A 15,149-nucleotide genomic window follows, 5' to 3' on the forward strand; every position below is an offset into this window, starting at 1 on the left:
CTTCTCGTGGTTGATACCGATAAGATAACAGATAATTACACATTTTTTGTATTTTAAAAGGAAATGAATACCCTGCAGTTTATGCACACCTGAGGGTAAGAAAGGCCAAGATGTAGTGAGCAAACCGGTATGATGTAATATTACATAGCTCTGACCTAACCAAATCTGACATCACTATTGTGAACACAAAAAAACACTTCTGACTCTTCAAATGTTAATTTATTTATTTTTTAGTAAAGTACATTAAAAAAAACGTCACTAATATACTTTGGCTTTTATAGAGCATTTTACCTAAGAATTCAAATTAAATGTCAAATCAGACATGTCAACATATTATACAGGTTATTTGTAGTAAAGTGCATCACTCAATACAAAAATAAAGGCTTTTATAGAACTGAAAGCCTATGGCTGCTTAGCCTACAGATAAAACACAATGACAAAAGGCATAGTAGACGGATTCCTGTCATTTTATGCTTAAAGGTATCAAAGGAGTTTTCCTTGTAAACTTTTGTATATTCTCATTGGAATAATACATCATAATATACATTTCTCATTATCGGCCAGATATATATTGTGCATCCCTAATTATTATTCAAATGCTGTTTTGTTCCTGGTGTCCATCTCACTGATGTTTACCTCTTTGTCCCCCACCCACCCCTGCTCCTGTGTTGTTTTTAATACCTTGACATACAGTAAACCCTGTTATATTGACTCTCCACTGACTGGCGCCCCCTGCCTGTGCACCTCCACACTGCAACACACATGCAACTGTACACACACACACACACACACACACACACACACACACACCTGTCATGTACATTCATCCCTGAATATGTAATCTACTTTTTTACATTATCTGACCCCACCTCTCCAAAGGTAATTAACCTTCTGATTGACCCCTCACCTGTCTTTTTGTTTAATTTGTTGCCATGGAAACGCCTTGGACCCTACCACCTGTCCTGCCCTCCCACCTTTACCTGTCCTGTCCCTCCGCTGCCTTCTCTGCTGTCTTATAAAGAGAGTTACGCCCCACTGCCTCTTTATTCTCTTCGGTATGTTGTCACTAGCATCTTATTTTTAATTATCAGTACTACTTGGTTGTTCTGTTTTTGTTTTGTTTTATATTTTATTCCTCTTTTTTTATTTGGTTTGGTTGTTATAAAATGAGTGCTGGTTTTGTCAGATTCTGCGTGCTAATTTTATTTTATTCAACACATTATTTGCAGCATTTCCTCAACAGTTTGAGCTGGAGTTCATGGATCAGTAATGTGGCCACACACAAAAGATCTAAATTACATTAAAACAATCAGCAGAACTAGATGACCAAAAGTCACTTTTAGTCAATATGTACCGTATATTGTCCTATTAATGTCCTCCCCTGTACACCTGGACATAACAGACATTTGGGGTATGAAGCAGTACATTATCATATGCTAGACATGATGCGTGCTAGGGCTGCTCAATTATGGCAAAAATCATAATCATGATTATTTTGACTGATATTGAGATCACCATTATTTAACGCTCATTACTCATTGACTTGGCATCATGTAGTAATATGCATTTATTGAACTGAAAAAAACTTGTCTTTTTAATACTGGATTTCCTTGAACTTAAAAACAAAGAACTAAATGAAAAGAAAGTAAAAAAAAAAGTAAAATAAATAAATAAATTGGCTAGCTAAAATAAATGTATACAAAAATAATAATTGTTTTATCTCAATTATCTTGTTTTCATAATTGTGGGAAGCCAAAATTGTAATTGAGATTACAATTTTATTAATTGCACAGTCCCAATGTGTGCTGCTGCTGTTGAATGCGGACCACGACTAGTTTGACTGTCAAAGCAGAGAGACCCAGCCAGCCGTCTGAGCGTCACATTCTTCTAACATGACCTCCAGTTTAGTTTGGACTTTGAGAGAAAGTTGAAGTGCTGCATTTATCGTGTTTCCATCCATTTAGTGAACAGTCTGAATTGTAGTTTGAGTTTGCATGCCTGGTTTCCTTCAGTCTGCATGTCCTCAGCGCTGAATCAGCCGCTCTTGGTTTTTTAGTCAACACTCCCATAATTCATAGCTCCTACACGGTGCAATCTGCCATTTTTTATTTCCTCTGACCCTTACCCTTAATTTCCTCACTTGCATTTCCTGTGTATAACCGTTAAGGAATTCTTGCCTTCTAAATTTGTAATTCACAAATTCATTAGCGTTCCCGGCTTCAGCGCCTCACCGCTGTTCCTCCCTTCACCTCCCAGTTTTTACATTTGGAACTTTGACAGACTTTCTCCATTAATCTATAATAGAAATTCCCCTTTTCTTTAAAGGCGATGTATTTTCCAAATATCCAGTAAAGTCCTCTCCATGTTTTCTATTGAACATAAGACCAAGGGTCAGTGGCTTGGCAGGCTGCAGTCAGGGTCCTGGTTGGTTAGCTGCATTTCATACACAGGTTCCACTAGGGTTTTATTTAGAGCCAAAGTCACGCCCTCTTCTGTGTTAGGCGTATGCACCATTTATTTTTCCATCGACATTTCGTAAAATGCTTGTAAAAATAGGCTTACTTGGTCAAACCAAGTGATTCCTCTATATTTAGAATCAGGAGAGACCATAGAACATTTCACTCGGACGAAATAATAATAATAACAATAATAATAATAACAAAAATAAATCCACTTTTGCTTGTTTGTCTGTTTTGGTCTGAATGAAATGTTCTATGGCCTCCTGATTCTAAATATAGCTGAATCACTTGGTTTGACCAAATAAAACTATTTTTATAAGCATTCTGTGAAATGTCTATGGAAAAGTGAATGACGGAAAATCCCTTGGTGTGTATGCTGAACCCGGAAGAGGGTGTGACTTTGGCACTCTATGGATGCCAGATGATAACATAGATTTATTTGCAGTTAATGTTAATTGATATTGGTCATGCAGGTAAGATGTGTGTGTGAGAGTAACAGGTGTTTCCGGCTGTGTGTTTAGGTGTTTATGGAGATGTGATGAGGGTGAAGATTCTGTTCAACAAGAAGGAGAACGCTCTGGTCCAGATGTCTGACAGCACCCAGGCTCAGCTAGGTAACACCCAGCACCCCTCAGTATCACCAAGGCTCAGCTAGATAACACACAGCAGCACCCCTTTGTCTCACCCAGGCTCAGCTAGGTAACACCCAGCACCACTCTGCCTCACCAAGGCTCAGCTAGGTAACACCCAGCACCACTCTGCCTCACCAAGGCTCAGCTAGGTAACACCCAGCACCACTCTGCCTCACCAAGGCTCAGCTAGGTAACACCCAGCACCACTCTGCCTCACCAAGGCTCAGCTAGGTAACACCCAGCACCACTCTGCCTCACCAAGGCTCAGCTAGGTAACACCCAGCACCACTCTGCCTCACTAAGGCTCAGCTAGGTAACACCCAGCACCACTCTCTCACCCAGGCTCAGCTAGGTAACACCCAGCACCACTGTCTCACCCAGGCTCAGCTAGGTAACACCCAGCACCACTCTGCCTCACCAAGGCTCAGCTAGGTAACACCCAGCACCACTGTCTCACCCAGGCTCAGCTAGGTAACACCCAGCACCACTCTGCCTCACCAAGGCTCAGCTAGGTAACACCCAGCACCACTCTGTCTCACCCAGGCTCAGCTAGGTAACACCCAGCACCACTCTGCCTCACCAAGGCTCAGCTAGGTAACACCCAGCACCACTGTCTCACCCAGGCTCAGCTAGGTAACACCCAGCACCACTCTGCCTCACCCAGGCTTAGCTAGGTAACACCCAGCACCACTCTGCCTCACCCAGGCTTAGCTAGGTAACACCTAGCACCACTCTGTCTTACCCAGTCTCAGCTAGGTAACACCCAGCACCACACTGTCTCACCCAGGCTCAGCTAGGTAACACCCAGCACCACTCTCTCACCCAGGCTCAGCTAGGTAACACCTAGGCCAGCACCACTCTGTCTCACCCAGGCTCAGCTAGGTAACACCCAGCACCACTCTGTTTCACCCAGGCTCAGCTAGGTAACACCCAGCACCACTCGGTCTCACCCAGGCTCAACTAGGTAAGACCCACCACCCCTTTATCTCACTTTTTAAAAAGTCTATTAATATAGATATCAATATATTATGCCAAAGTAGGCTATTATGGCCTATTTAAAAAAAAAATAACAAGTCTGAGTCCTTGTCTCAACATCTGAGTCCAAATGCATGAATGCTCGAGTCTGAGTCATCAGTGCTCAAGTCCAAGTCAAGTCACAAGTCCCGAAAATGAGTCCAGGATTTGCTCGAGTCTGAGTCCTGGACTGGAGTACTACAACACTGCCACTGCTTCCCTTCTTATTTTATATCCACTTGTTCCTTGCTGTGGCTTTTTCTCGACGATGACCCAGGTTCCCCACATCGCTCCGTCGTCAAGTCTTAACATTTTCCAACTTGTGACTCGATCAGTTGCTGTCCTGTCAGAGACTAAACAGCATTTCTCCACCGTCTCACCCCCCAACAGCCATGAGCCACCTGAACGGCCAGCGGCTCCACGGTAAAGCTCTGCGCATCACGCTGTCCAAACACACCAGCGTGCAGCTGCCCCGTGAGGGCCACGAGGACCAGGGCCTGACCAAAGACTATAGCACCTCCCCCCTGCACCGCTTCAAGAAGCCTGGCTCCAAAAACTACTCCAACATCTTCCCCCCCTCTGCCACCCTGCACCTCTCCAACATCCCGTAAGTCAAACCACTACAACATGCTACATATGTGAAACACAAACCAGTACAACATGCTAAATACATAAACCCAAACTAGTACAACATGCTAAATACATAAACCCAAATGACTACAACATGCTACATATGTGAAACACAAACCAGTACAACATGCTAAATACATAAACCCAAACCACTACAACATGCTACATATGTGAAACACAAACCAGCACAACATGCTAAATGCATAAGCCCAAACTAGTACAACATGCTAAATGCATAAACCCCGACTACATGCTACAACATGCTACACATGTACATCCGTGTATGTGTAACCCTAGCTAGCCTATGAGTGCAGGCCAGCCTTGACGCTGTTTGTCTGTTGCAGGCCGTCTGTGGTTGAGGATGACCTGAAGATGCTGTTTGCCAGCTCAGGAGCCATGGTCAAGGCCTTCAAGTTCTTCCAGTAAGTCCTTCACTTCCTGTCTCCTCCACTTATCCTCAAGCCCCTCCTATTACATCCAGAGCCCTGTGTCCTCTACCCAAAGCTGTGCACCTCATGCTAAACTCTGCCTCCCAGATTGATAAGTGTCACCAAGTGTTGTATATCCATGACCTGTCTTGCCTTGAAGCCCCTCCCATCGTCCTGAAGCTCCTCCCCTCATCCTAAAGCACCTCTCTCCACTTTGAACCTGGAACTGGTTATGAAATACTGATGCCTCACATCTGACCTACATCAGAAAATGAGACCATCGGCAACAAGATTGGTGATTTCTATATTGTTATTCTAAATGGCTGTTGCGCTGAGCGGGCAGAACGTCACGTGTAACGTCCATGTGAAACGTGTTGTCATTTTTGTTCCGGTCGGTGAATTAAGCAGTGACATTAACCTTATGCAATAAATCAAACAGCGGGGAGGCTCTCTGACTCAGAGAAGCACTACCTGGCCTGCCGTGGCTCAGACAGCATGGTGGAGACAGTGGGAGGAGCCTCAGTGTTCAGGAAATGCAGTTTTTGTTCCAGGGGAACAGTACTGCTTTTGTCCACAGGTGCAGGTACAATCAACACAAAGTGATAGTTCCCCGTGGCTGCTTGGTTAGCTTTAATCATGTTGACTTATAGATCTCCTGTGTGCAGTCTAAACCTCTATGTCGTTTCTCCTGCAGGAAAGACCATAAGATGGCTCTGATCCAGATGGGCTCGGTGGAGGAGGCCATCGAAGCGCTCATCGAGTTCCACAACCACGACCTGGGAGAGAACCACCACCTCCGAGTTTCCTTCTCCAAGTCCTCCATCTAAACCTCCTCACTCCTCCAGTTACCCCCACCCCCCATCGTTTCCACCTCTCATTCCAATGCAGTCTCACAGCAACTTGTGCAAGAGCAAACATCCACAGCGCAAAATCTTCTCTAGAATTGGTAGGTGGTAATGTTTTTGGGAGTTTCACAGTGACTGCTGTAAAATTGTTACATGGCCTTCAAATTGAAACCAAATGTTGGTTAATTTGAACGTTCGGCAAGCAAAACAAGTTTGGTTATGTTTAGGCAAGTAAAACAATTTGGTTAGGCTTATTGTTTGCTTTACGGTTAAATAAAAACAGTAAATTTACTTACGGTTTAAATGTAGACTTTGGACACACTGAGACGCCAACGCAGGTCTCCGGCGTGAAAGACAATGTTTTGTTCCTCCACTACACCCTACACGGTAGTGATGCGCGGGCCGCAATTATAACCGCGGATATCCCGCCCCGCGGGCGGGCCGGATCATAAAAATAAACATTCTGATTAATAGCGGATGGGTTGCGGGCGGTTGAAACGATGTATCATTAATGAGGAAAAATAATATTAATTACGTTCTCTAGTCTATGAACGTATTTTAAGCTACATTTTTCATCAGGCACATTCTTAGTCGCCTATTGTAGATCCCCCAAAGGACCCACGGCCGTAAACACAACAATAGCCATGTGCTAGGTCGCTAGGGTCCACTTTTCATCCATATATGGTCAATGATGTCACCCTCAAAAAGGAGTCTCCGCTGAAGACGTGTTTGAAGAGAAGACGCGTTCGTATTTTCCCATACAACGAGGCAATCAAGTAAACTAAACTTAAAGCTATAGTGTTAGCCGAGTAAACTACATGAGGGTAAGTGGTGGACTGGACATAATACAGCATGGAAGTTTATTTGGAGTCTTGGACTGCAGCGATCGCACCAACGGCAGCAGAAACCGTAAGTTTGCAACTTTTATAGTGTCGGGGTGCATGGCGGGCGCGGTTCTATAAATAGTATGAAATAATTTGCGTGGATTTATAGCGGGCGGACGGTTCATGCATACACGTGGATTAGGATGGCATGAAAGCTCATCCTCACATCTCTACTACACGGCACCTGGCTTATTTCAATATACACGTGATAAGAATAGGTTAAAAAAAAACATTGCCATCTAACAATTTTAGAGATGTTATTATGAAACAACAATATTCTGTGACGTTGACAAACGTCGCTATTACGCAATTTCTTGTGAGACTGTACTTACTTGTGTGGTCCGTACTTACTTCTATCTGCAGAAATCACCTGCATTATGACGACTCCAGTGAAATCTGATGTAATGTTTCATTGTGTTTTTAAACACATTTTTAGATTGTTTCGCCCTTTGGAGGATGAGTCATGCTGTAAAATATTGTGAATTAATTGATTAGCATCTTAGCCTGGGTAGGACGTGACAGGCCCACCCTCAGATCTTAGCTAGGCCTCGTTAAGCCGGGCCTCATTAGGCCTTCAGATGATCCCTGTGCCTTATTCCTGGAGTCAGAATGAGTTTGACATGTAAAAAACAACAAAACAAATCTCCATCAAGCCTCTGTGTAAATTAGCAAAGAGCAGGTTTACAGTTGATAAAGGTTTACTGGTAATGAGATGTATTACAGATATATCCATATTTTATGTGTATTTTATTGGTGTTTTCAAGTACTTCATTTGAGTGTTTTGTACATGTACTGCTGGTTACTGTAGTGTGGAATATGTGAACTGATTCTGTTTTTAGCAGGTTTGCTGGGTCTTCTAGTCTTTTTGTATTTCTAGATGCAATTTTCTTTTCTCCATTCCTTTTTGATTTCTTTATTTCCATGTATGCAATCTTTTATTCAAATCAAATATTGTAGCAATATTTTAATCATTCCTGTACTTTGATTTGAGTTTTCTCCAGAGAAATGTCATTTTCTGTTGTGTTCTGTTGGATTTGTGAATCATGATTAGCTTGTCTTGTGTCTTGCAGTGCCTCTCTGATTGGTCTATTTATAAGTTTGTGATCCACTACAGCTAAAACCAAAAAAGGCCTTGTAGATGCAAACAAATCCGCCTGCCTCAGGTTTCCGGTTTAAAGGACTAAAAGACGCATTTCCTGGTGTTTTCCTGTGGGAAGATTTAGAATTTCTCAACTGCTTCACTGGATCCCACACACCGCAGTTCACCAGGGTTCCACACGGCGGTGTGTGTCTTTAATCTCCATTGCAAAAGCAGAAATATGTGGAGTGCCTTCAACAGAAACGTCAGGCATTAAATCCCTTTTTATTCCAAGATCCCAGCTTGCCGGGAAAAGCCGGCAGGCGTTCAAACATATTGAAGCGAACCAGAAGACGCTGGTTTCGTTTGTCTGTGTGTCTAATGTTCATCGTGTCGACATTCCGGCTCCGTTCCACTCCACCTTTTACTTAACCCGTAGTGACCAACGGGCTTCACCGCCCAACCCCACATCTCTGAACGAGCTGCTGAGAATCGGTCGAACAGTAACGCTGCATTCATGTCCCCTGGGAACGCTGGGAGGTGGAAGCTTCCACCCGGGAACAATGAAATGGCTGCATGGGCTGGCCAATATATAGATACGTATATATGTGGAGCTGTTACAGTCTCGTTCCCATTGGTTTGCGGATGACGTTAACAATGTTCAGTTTGCTGTAAAACATTAGGTCAGAGGTTTCAAGTTCAAAAAGTCTATCAGGAGAAAGCTGCACTCTGATGTGCATACCAAACATCTCGGAGGTCAGAATTTCCCAGTAGAAATTTGGGTTGGGAAAGTGTTGGGTGACGTGACGTAAGACAACTGATTCTCCATGAAGTCGGGCTAGATTTTTCTCACTGAGTTTACAAGTAGGAACTCCTACTTTGAGTGGTGTTCCTGTGTACTTTTTCTAGTACAGTAGGTTTGAAAATCTCGGCCTTTGCGTTGTCTGCAACCCAGAATAAGTCTTGGCGGATTGAAACTGGTTTGAGTGTTGTTTCCCCAGGTGACATGAAGGCAGCACCAAGACCTGTAAGATATCAGACCACATATCTGTCGTACTGTTCCTCCAACAAGGTGGAATCTGCATGTTATTTTTTTGTGTGTCGTGTGTGTAGGGGGTGGGGTGGGGGGGTTAAGGAAAAACTGTACATAAGTGTTTTATACCACGGTTAGTTACTGAGAGCTAGTGTTGGTTTTATATCTGATGAAACGTGTATATTTTGATTAAAGCATGGGACGGTTCTGAGCCTTACACTGTTTGTGTCACAAGAGAAAATAAATCACTTTATAACAAAAGTCTGTAGTCATGACTCCTTCCTCACACATCCTCCACAGACCTAGTGAGCAGTTTCATGTAGGAACTATTTTCTTTAAACCAAACTAGCAGCTCAGTCAAAAGAAAGAAAGAATTGGTCGAAAGAAAAATAGTGGATTTTTCCTTAACCTGGATATGATTTCTGGAAAGATGTTGCTGTTGAGTTAAAAAAAAAAAAAAATGTAGGTTTGAGCACCACAAGCCGAGTGCCATCCAGTTTCTACCATTGTATTGAGAGGAGTCAAACATCTCTACACAAAACACCAAAACAATCTAGATGATAAATATGAATAGGTAAGAGGAAAAAAAATATTTTTGATGTTTAGTTGAACTGTCCCTTTAAATGCATAAAACAGCTCGAAGATGTCTGACTGATGGTGAATATGGGTGCAAGCAAAACTGCACTAAAGCAACTTTAAAGTAGATTTTATTGTTGAGCTAAACAAGCACATGGCTGGAATGATACACAGGGCCCATATTCACAAAACATGTGGCTAAAAGTATGAATGTGTCTGAACAGGCAGGCTCCAGGATTTTCACTAAGGGGGGGCTCGGGGGAATCTAGAGTCTAGAGCATACATGGGCAACATTCTTGTGTGACCCTCAACACAGGCTTTGAGAATCCCGGGCCACTTACTGATACTTATGCTTAAATTAACCCACTCATATTCTGGTTTATTTCAAGAAAAACATTTCAGCTAGTGGAAATTCTAATTGGCTGGTAACTTTAAAATCTAGCAGCCATATTGGCAGGTGGTGAAAAAAGTTAATTTCAAGCCCTGCAGGGAGAGCAGGTGGTGACATAGGAGTGAGTGAGGAAAAGGATCAAATATTGGTGGTTAAGACTGAATAATGACATCACAATTGTTAATTTAAAATGAGTTATTCCTCTAAACCTGGCTTCAAATGCCCCAAATTTTCCGTGCTGGCGCCGTTCAGCCCTCAGCAAAATCTGGTAGCGAGGACATTTTTTTGTGGCCCTCTCTATCATCAACGTTGCCCATCCATGGGTTACGGCATGACAATATTTGTTCGGCCCCCGGCAACAATCTGGGTTTCTCATGTGGCCCCCCATGAAAAATAGTTGCCCACCCCTGCCTTAGATGGTAAATCATCTCTTAGTCCTCTGTGACAGTATTTTCCTGTGTGTACCCTCTAACACATACCCGCCACACAGGGGGGCCGTATGTTGCCCATGTGTGCTTTATAGTAACGTTCAGTCAGAACTCATTTATAATTAAGCCCATAGTTAATGAACTAATCATGTACAAAACACACACACAGTCACATATTTTATATACTGTATATGTTTTATATGTATATGTAATTTTTGCCATCACAGCTGCTTTTTACATGTATGGGATAATACAGGCTAATATACAAGGTGTCCCAAGCTCTGAGTCATTATAAACTCAATTAGCTACAGAAGTTAATGTTCACATTCAGTCTTTGTATATTTCTCTCATGTGTTCATCATTCCTTTCCTCCTCTGTGTGTGTTTGATTGAGAAATGAGATGCAGGTGGTGTTCATACTAATTGGCCTGGTCAGGTGTCAGATTGCTGCTGGCTGATTGGCTGGTGGAGAGCATTTAAGCCAGCTGATGCCATCCTGTCGCCCCTTGCTCTCCTCATTCCCAATGATGATGGCTGCTGTGCTGACTGCTGTGTTCTGTCAGGTAGGAACTGTGTGTAGACCTACTTTAGTAGTCCTGCAGAACTTTATTAAGATGTGTCTTTATCTTGGTAGACCTGTGCAGTCTAAACTCTTAAATAGTTACCTTCCAGATCTACACTTTTGTACACTGTAAATAACACTTACCCAAGTAGCAGAAAGTAGGGGGAGAAGCCCTTTAGTTTTTTGTAACATTTTCTGATGTTTATTTTGTAGGAGCTTATAGGTAAGAGCTGTGTCTCTTATTTAATCCATCATTTTCTTTTCTTAGGTAAATTTAAGGTTGAGGATTAGTTTGATTGGTTAGTTGTGTTGGGGCCATGCTGTGCTCTGAAACTAAACCTGCTACTTGTGAACTTGTGATGGTGGTTTGGCTGATCATCCTTGGGAGTCGGAAGAGTGGGGGCACTTTTGTGTTGCGGTCCCGTTCCCCGAGGCCGGTTCCTAACATAATTGGGTGCTCGTCTGCTTTTCTCATTCGTCAGCACGTCGTCTGAGTGTGTGTGTATATATATATATATTTTATATGTTTGTCTGGTGGGCAGTCTTTGTGCAGGTGGTAAATGGTGTTAGTCAAGGTGGCTTTGCATGGAGCTGAGGAAGCTCATGGTGGTAAAGCTGGTGGAGATGTTTGTTGGAGGAGGAGCCGGTCAGAGGGGACCAGTAAGACTGAGGAGGGGCGTGACAAGGCAGGGCCGTCAGTAGCACCGTTTCGCCTCTTTCAGTGTAGACTGCTACCCTACAAGAGTCTCCGTACATAGACTTGCCTGTCACTCTGACTCCAAAGCCGTCTAAATCAGCGATACAGACGTATTTACAAGTGTCACAGAAACATTTCAAAGCCACATATTGAGAAGAAGAGTTCATAGCTTCTCTACGTCGGGGTTAGAAAGCTCGACGCTGCTCATAAATGCCTCTTTTCATTTGAAGTCTGTGCTGGTGATATTTTATACCGAGCCTTTGGCCAGAGTGGCGCTGTGACGGCTGAGAGCTCTAACCTGGAAAAAATATCACCAGCACAGATTTCAGATGAAAAGAGGCATTTATGAGCAGCGTCGAGCTTTCTAACCCCGACGTAGAGAAGCTATGAACTCTTCTTCTCAATATGTGGCTTTGAAATGTTTCTGACACTTGTAAATACGTCTGTATCACTGATTTAGACGGCTTGGGAGTCAGAGTCACAGGCAAGTCTATGTACGGAGATGGGACTCTTGTAGGGTAGCATAGTCTACACAGAAAGAGGAGAAACGGTGCTACTGACGGCCCTGCCTTGTCACGCCCCTCCTCAGTCTTACTGGTCCCCTCTGACCGGCTCCTCCTCCAACAAACATCTCCACCAGCTTTACCACCATGAGCTTCCTCAGCTCCATGCACACCATTTACCACCTGCACAAAGACTGCCCACCAGACAAACATATAATATATATATATATATATATATATATATATATATATATATATATATATATACTCAGACGACGTGCTGACGAACGAGAAAAGCGGGCGACCCCCTAATTATGTTAGGAACCGGCCTCGGGGAAGGGGACTGCAACACAAAAAGTGCCCCCACTCCCAAAGATGATCAGCCAAACCACCATCACAAGTTCACAAGTAGCAGGTTTAGTTTCAGAGCACAGCATGGCCCCAACATCAACAAATCAAACTAATCGCCAACCTTACCTAAGAAAAGGATGGATAAAAAAAAAAAAATAGACACAGCTCTCACCTATAAGCTCCTACAAAATAAACATGAGAATGTTACAAAACTAACGGGCTTCTCCCTCCTACTACTTGGGTAAGAGTTATTTAGTGTAAAAGTATAGATTTGGAAGGTAGCTATTACAGTTTGGACTGCACAAGTCTACCTAGACAAGGACAGATCTTCAAGTTCTAAAGAACTACCAAAGTAGGCCTACACACAGTGCCTACCAGACAGAACAGAGTCAGCAGAGCAGCCATCATCGGTGGCAATGACTGCAAGGGATGGCATCAACCCATTTAACAGTGCAGACACAGGAAGTTGGTGAAATAAAAGTTTGGGGGCTATCATTCAAAACTATATTAGCTATAGCATTTTAAATGTTTGAGTCTGTGTCATGTGTTCACATCATTCCTCAGTGTGTAATTGAATAAAGAGTCCACTCATTGTACTCCCAACTATGATGACTCTTTGCTGTGTTCTGTCAGGTAGGAACTGTGTAGGCCTACTTTAGAGTTCTTCAGAACTAAGATGTGTTAGCTTGGTGGACCTGTGCAGTCTAAACTGTAAATAGCTACTTCCAGCTCTACACTTTTGTACACTAACATCTTACCCAAGTGAAGTAGGAGGGAGAAGCTAGTTTTTTGTAACATTTTCTCATGTTAATTTTGTAGGAGCTTATAGGTGAGAGCTGTCTTATTTAATCCATCCTTTTCTTAGGTAAGTTTAAGGTTGGGGATGAGTTTGTTGTTGGGGCCATGCTGTGCTCTGAAACTAAACCTGCGACTTGTGAAGGTGGTTTGGCTGATCATCCTTGGGAGTGGGAAGAGTGGGGGCACTCTTGTGTTGCGGTCCCGTTCCGAGGCCCGTTCCTAACATAATTTGGGGCTCTTCCGCTTTTCTCGTTCGTCAGCACGTCGTCTGAGTATATATATATATATTTTATATGTTTGTCTGGTGGGCAGTCTTTGTGCAGGTGGTAAATGGTGTGCATGGAGCTGAGGAAGCTCATGGTGGTAAAGATGGTGGAGATGTTTGTTGGAGGTGGAGCCGGTCAGAGGGGACCAGTAAGACTGAGGAGGGGCGTGACAAGGCAGGGCCGTCAGTAGCACCGTTTCTCCTCTTTCTATGTAGACTATGCTACCCTACAAGAGTCCCGTCTCCGTACATAGACTTGCCTTTGACTGACTCCCAAGCCGTCTAAATCAGTGATACAGACGTATTTACAAGTGTCACAGAAACATTTCAAAGCCACATATTGAGAAGGGTTCATCGCTTCTCGACGTCGGGGTTAGAAAGCTCGACGCTGCTCATAAATGCCTCTTCATCTGAAGTCTGTGCTGGTGATATTTTTTCCAGGTTAGAGCTCCCAGCCGTCAGAGCGCTCAACAGCGCCACTCTGGCCGAAAGCTTGGTAAAAAAATATCACCAGCACAGACTTCAGATGAAAAGAGGCATTTATGAGCAGCGACGAGCTTTCTAACCCCGATGTCGAGAAGCTATGAACTCTTCTTCTCAATATGTGGCTTTGAAATGTTTCTGTGACACTTGTAAATACGTCTGTATCGCTGATTTAGACGGCTTGGGAGTCAGAGTGACAGGCAAGTCTATGTACGGAGACTCTTGTAGGGTAGCGGTCTACACAGAAAGAGGAGAAACGGTGCTACTGACGGCCCTGCCTTGTCACGCCCCTCCTCAGTCTTACTGGTCCCCTCTGACCGGCTCCTCCTCCAACAAACCTCTCCACCAGCTTTACCACCATGAGCTTCCTCAGCTCCATGCAAAGGCACCTTGACTAACACCATTTACCACCTGCACAAAGACTGCCCACCAGACAAACATAAAATATATATATATACACACACAGACGACGTGCTGACGAATGAGAAAAGCAGACGAGCACCCAATTATGTTAGGAACCGGCCTCGGGGAACCGGACCGCAACACAAAAGTGCCCCCACTCTTCCCACTCCCAAGGATGATCAGCCAAACCACCATCACAAGTTCACAAGTAGCAGGTTTAGTTTCAGAGCACAGCATGGCCCCAACACAACTAACCAATCAAACTAATCCCCAACCTTAAATTTACCTAAAAGAAAATGATGGATTAAATAAGAGACACAGCTCTTACCTATAAGCTCCTACAAAATAAACATCAGAAAATGTTACAAAAAACTAAAGGGCTTCTCCCCCTACTTTCTGCTACTTGGGTAAGTGTTATTTACAGTGTACAAAAGTGTAGATCTGGAAGGTAACTATTTACAGTTTAGACTGCACAGGTCTACCAAGATAAAAGACACATCTTAATAAAGTTCTGCAGAACTACTAAAGTAGGTCTACACACAGTTCCTACCTGACAGAACACAGCAGTCAGCACAGCAGCCATCATCGTTAGGAATGAGGAGAGCAAGGGGTGACAGGATGGCATCAGCTGGCTTAAATGCTCTCCACCAGCCAATCAGCCAGCAGCAATCTGACACCTGACCAGGCCAAT

General features: G+C 43.5%; 1 protein-coding gene across 4 annotated transcripts in view; it reads left to right on the forward strand.

The window, feature by feature from the left end:
- The window catches only part of ptbp1b (polypyrimidine tract binding protein 1b), a 44,552-nt gene extending 35,358 nt beyond the window's left edge, over positions 1 to 9,194 (forward strand). For all 4 annotated transcript variants that reach the window (XM_083648006.1, XM_083648009.1, XM_083648007.1 and 1 more), the window contains exons 10-14: positions 1,022 to 1,055; positions 2,981 to 3,073; positions 4,496 to 4,712; positions 5,080 to 5,157; positions 5,858 to 9,194. In XM_083648006.1, coding sequence (XP_083504132.1) covers positions 1,022 to 1,055; positions 2,981 to 3,073; positions 4,496 to 4,712; positions 5,080 to 5,157; positions 5,858 to 5,990 — 555 coding nt within the window. In that variant the 3' untranslated portion in view covers positions 5,991 to 9,194. The remainder of the gene's footprint in view (positions 1 to 1,021; positions 1,056 to 2,980; positions 3,074 to 4,495; positions 4,713 to 5,079; positions 5,158 to 5,857) is intronic.
- The last annotated feature ends 5,955 nt before the right edge of the window (positions 9,195 to 15,149 follow it).

The sequence above is a fragment of the Poromitra crassiceps genome, assembly GCF_964638095.1.
Source record: "Poromitra crassiceps genome assembly, chromosome: 12".
Classification (NCBI taxonomy): domain Eukaryota; kingdom Metazoa; phylum Chordata; class Actinopteri; order Beryciformes; family Melamphaidae; genus Poromitra; species Poromitra crassiceps.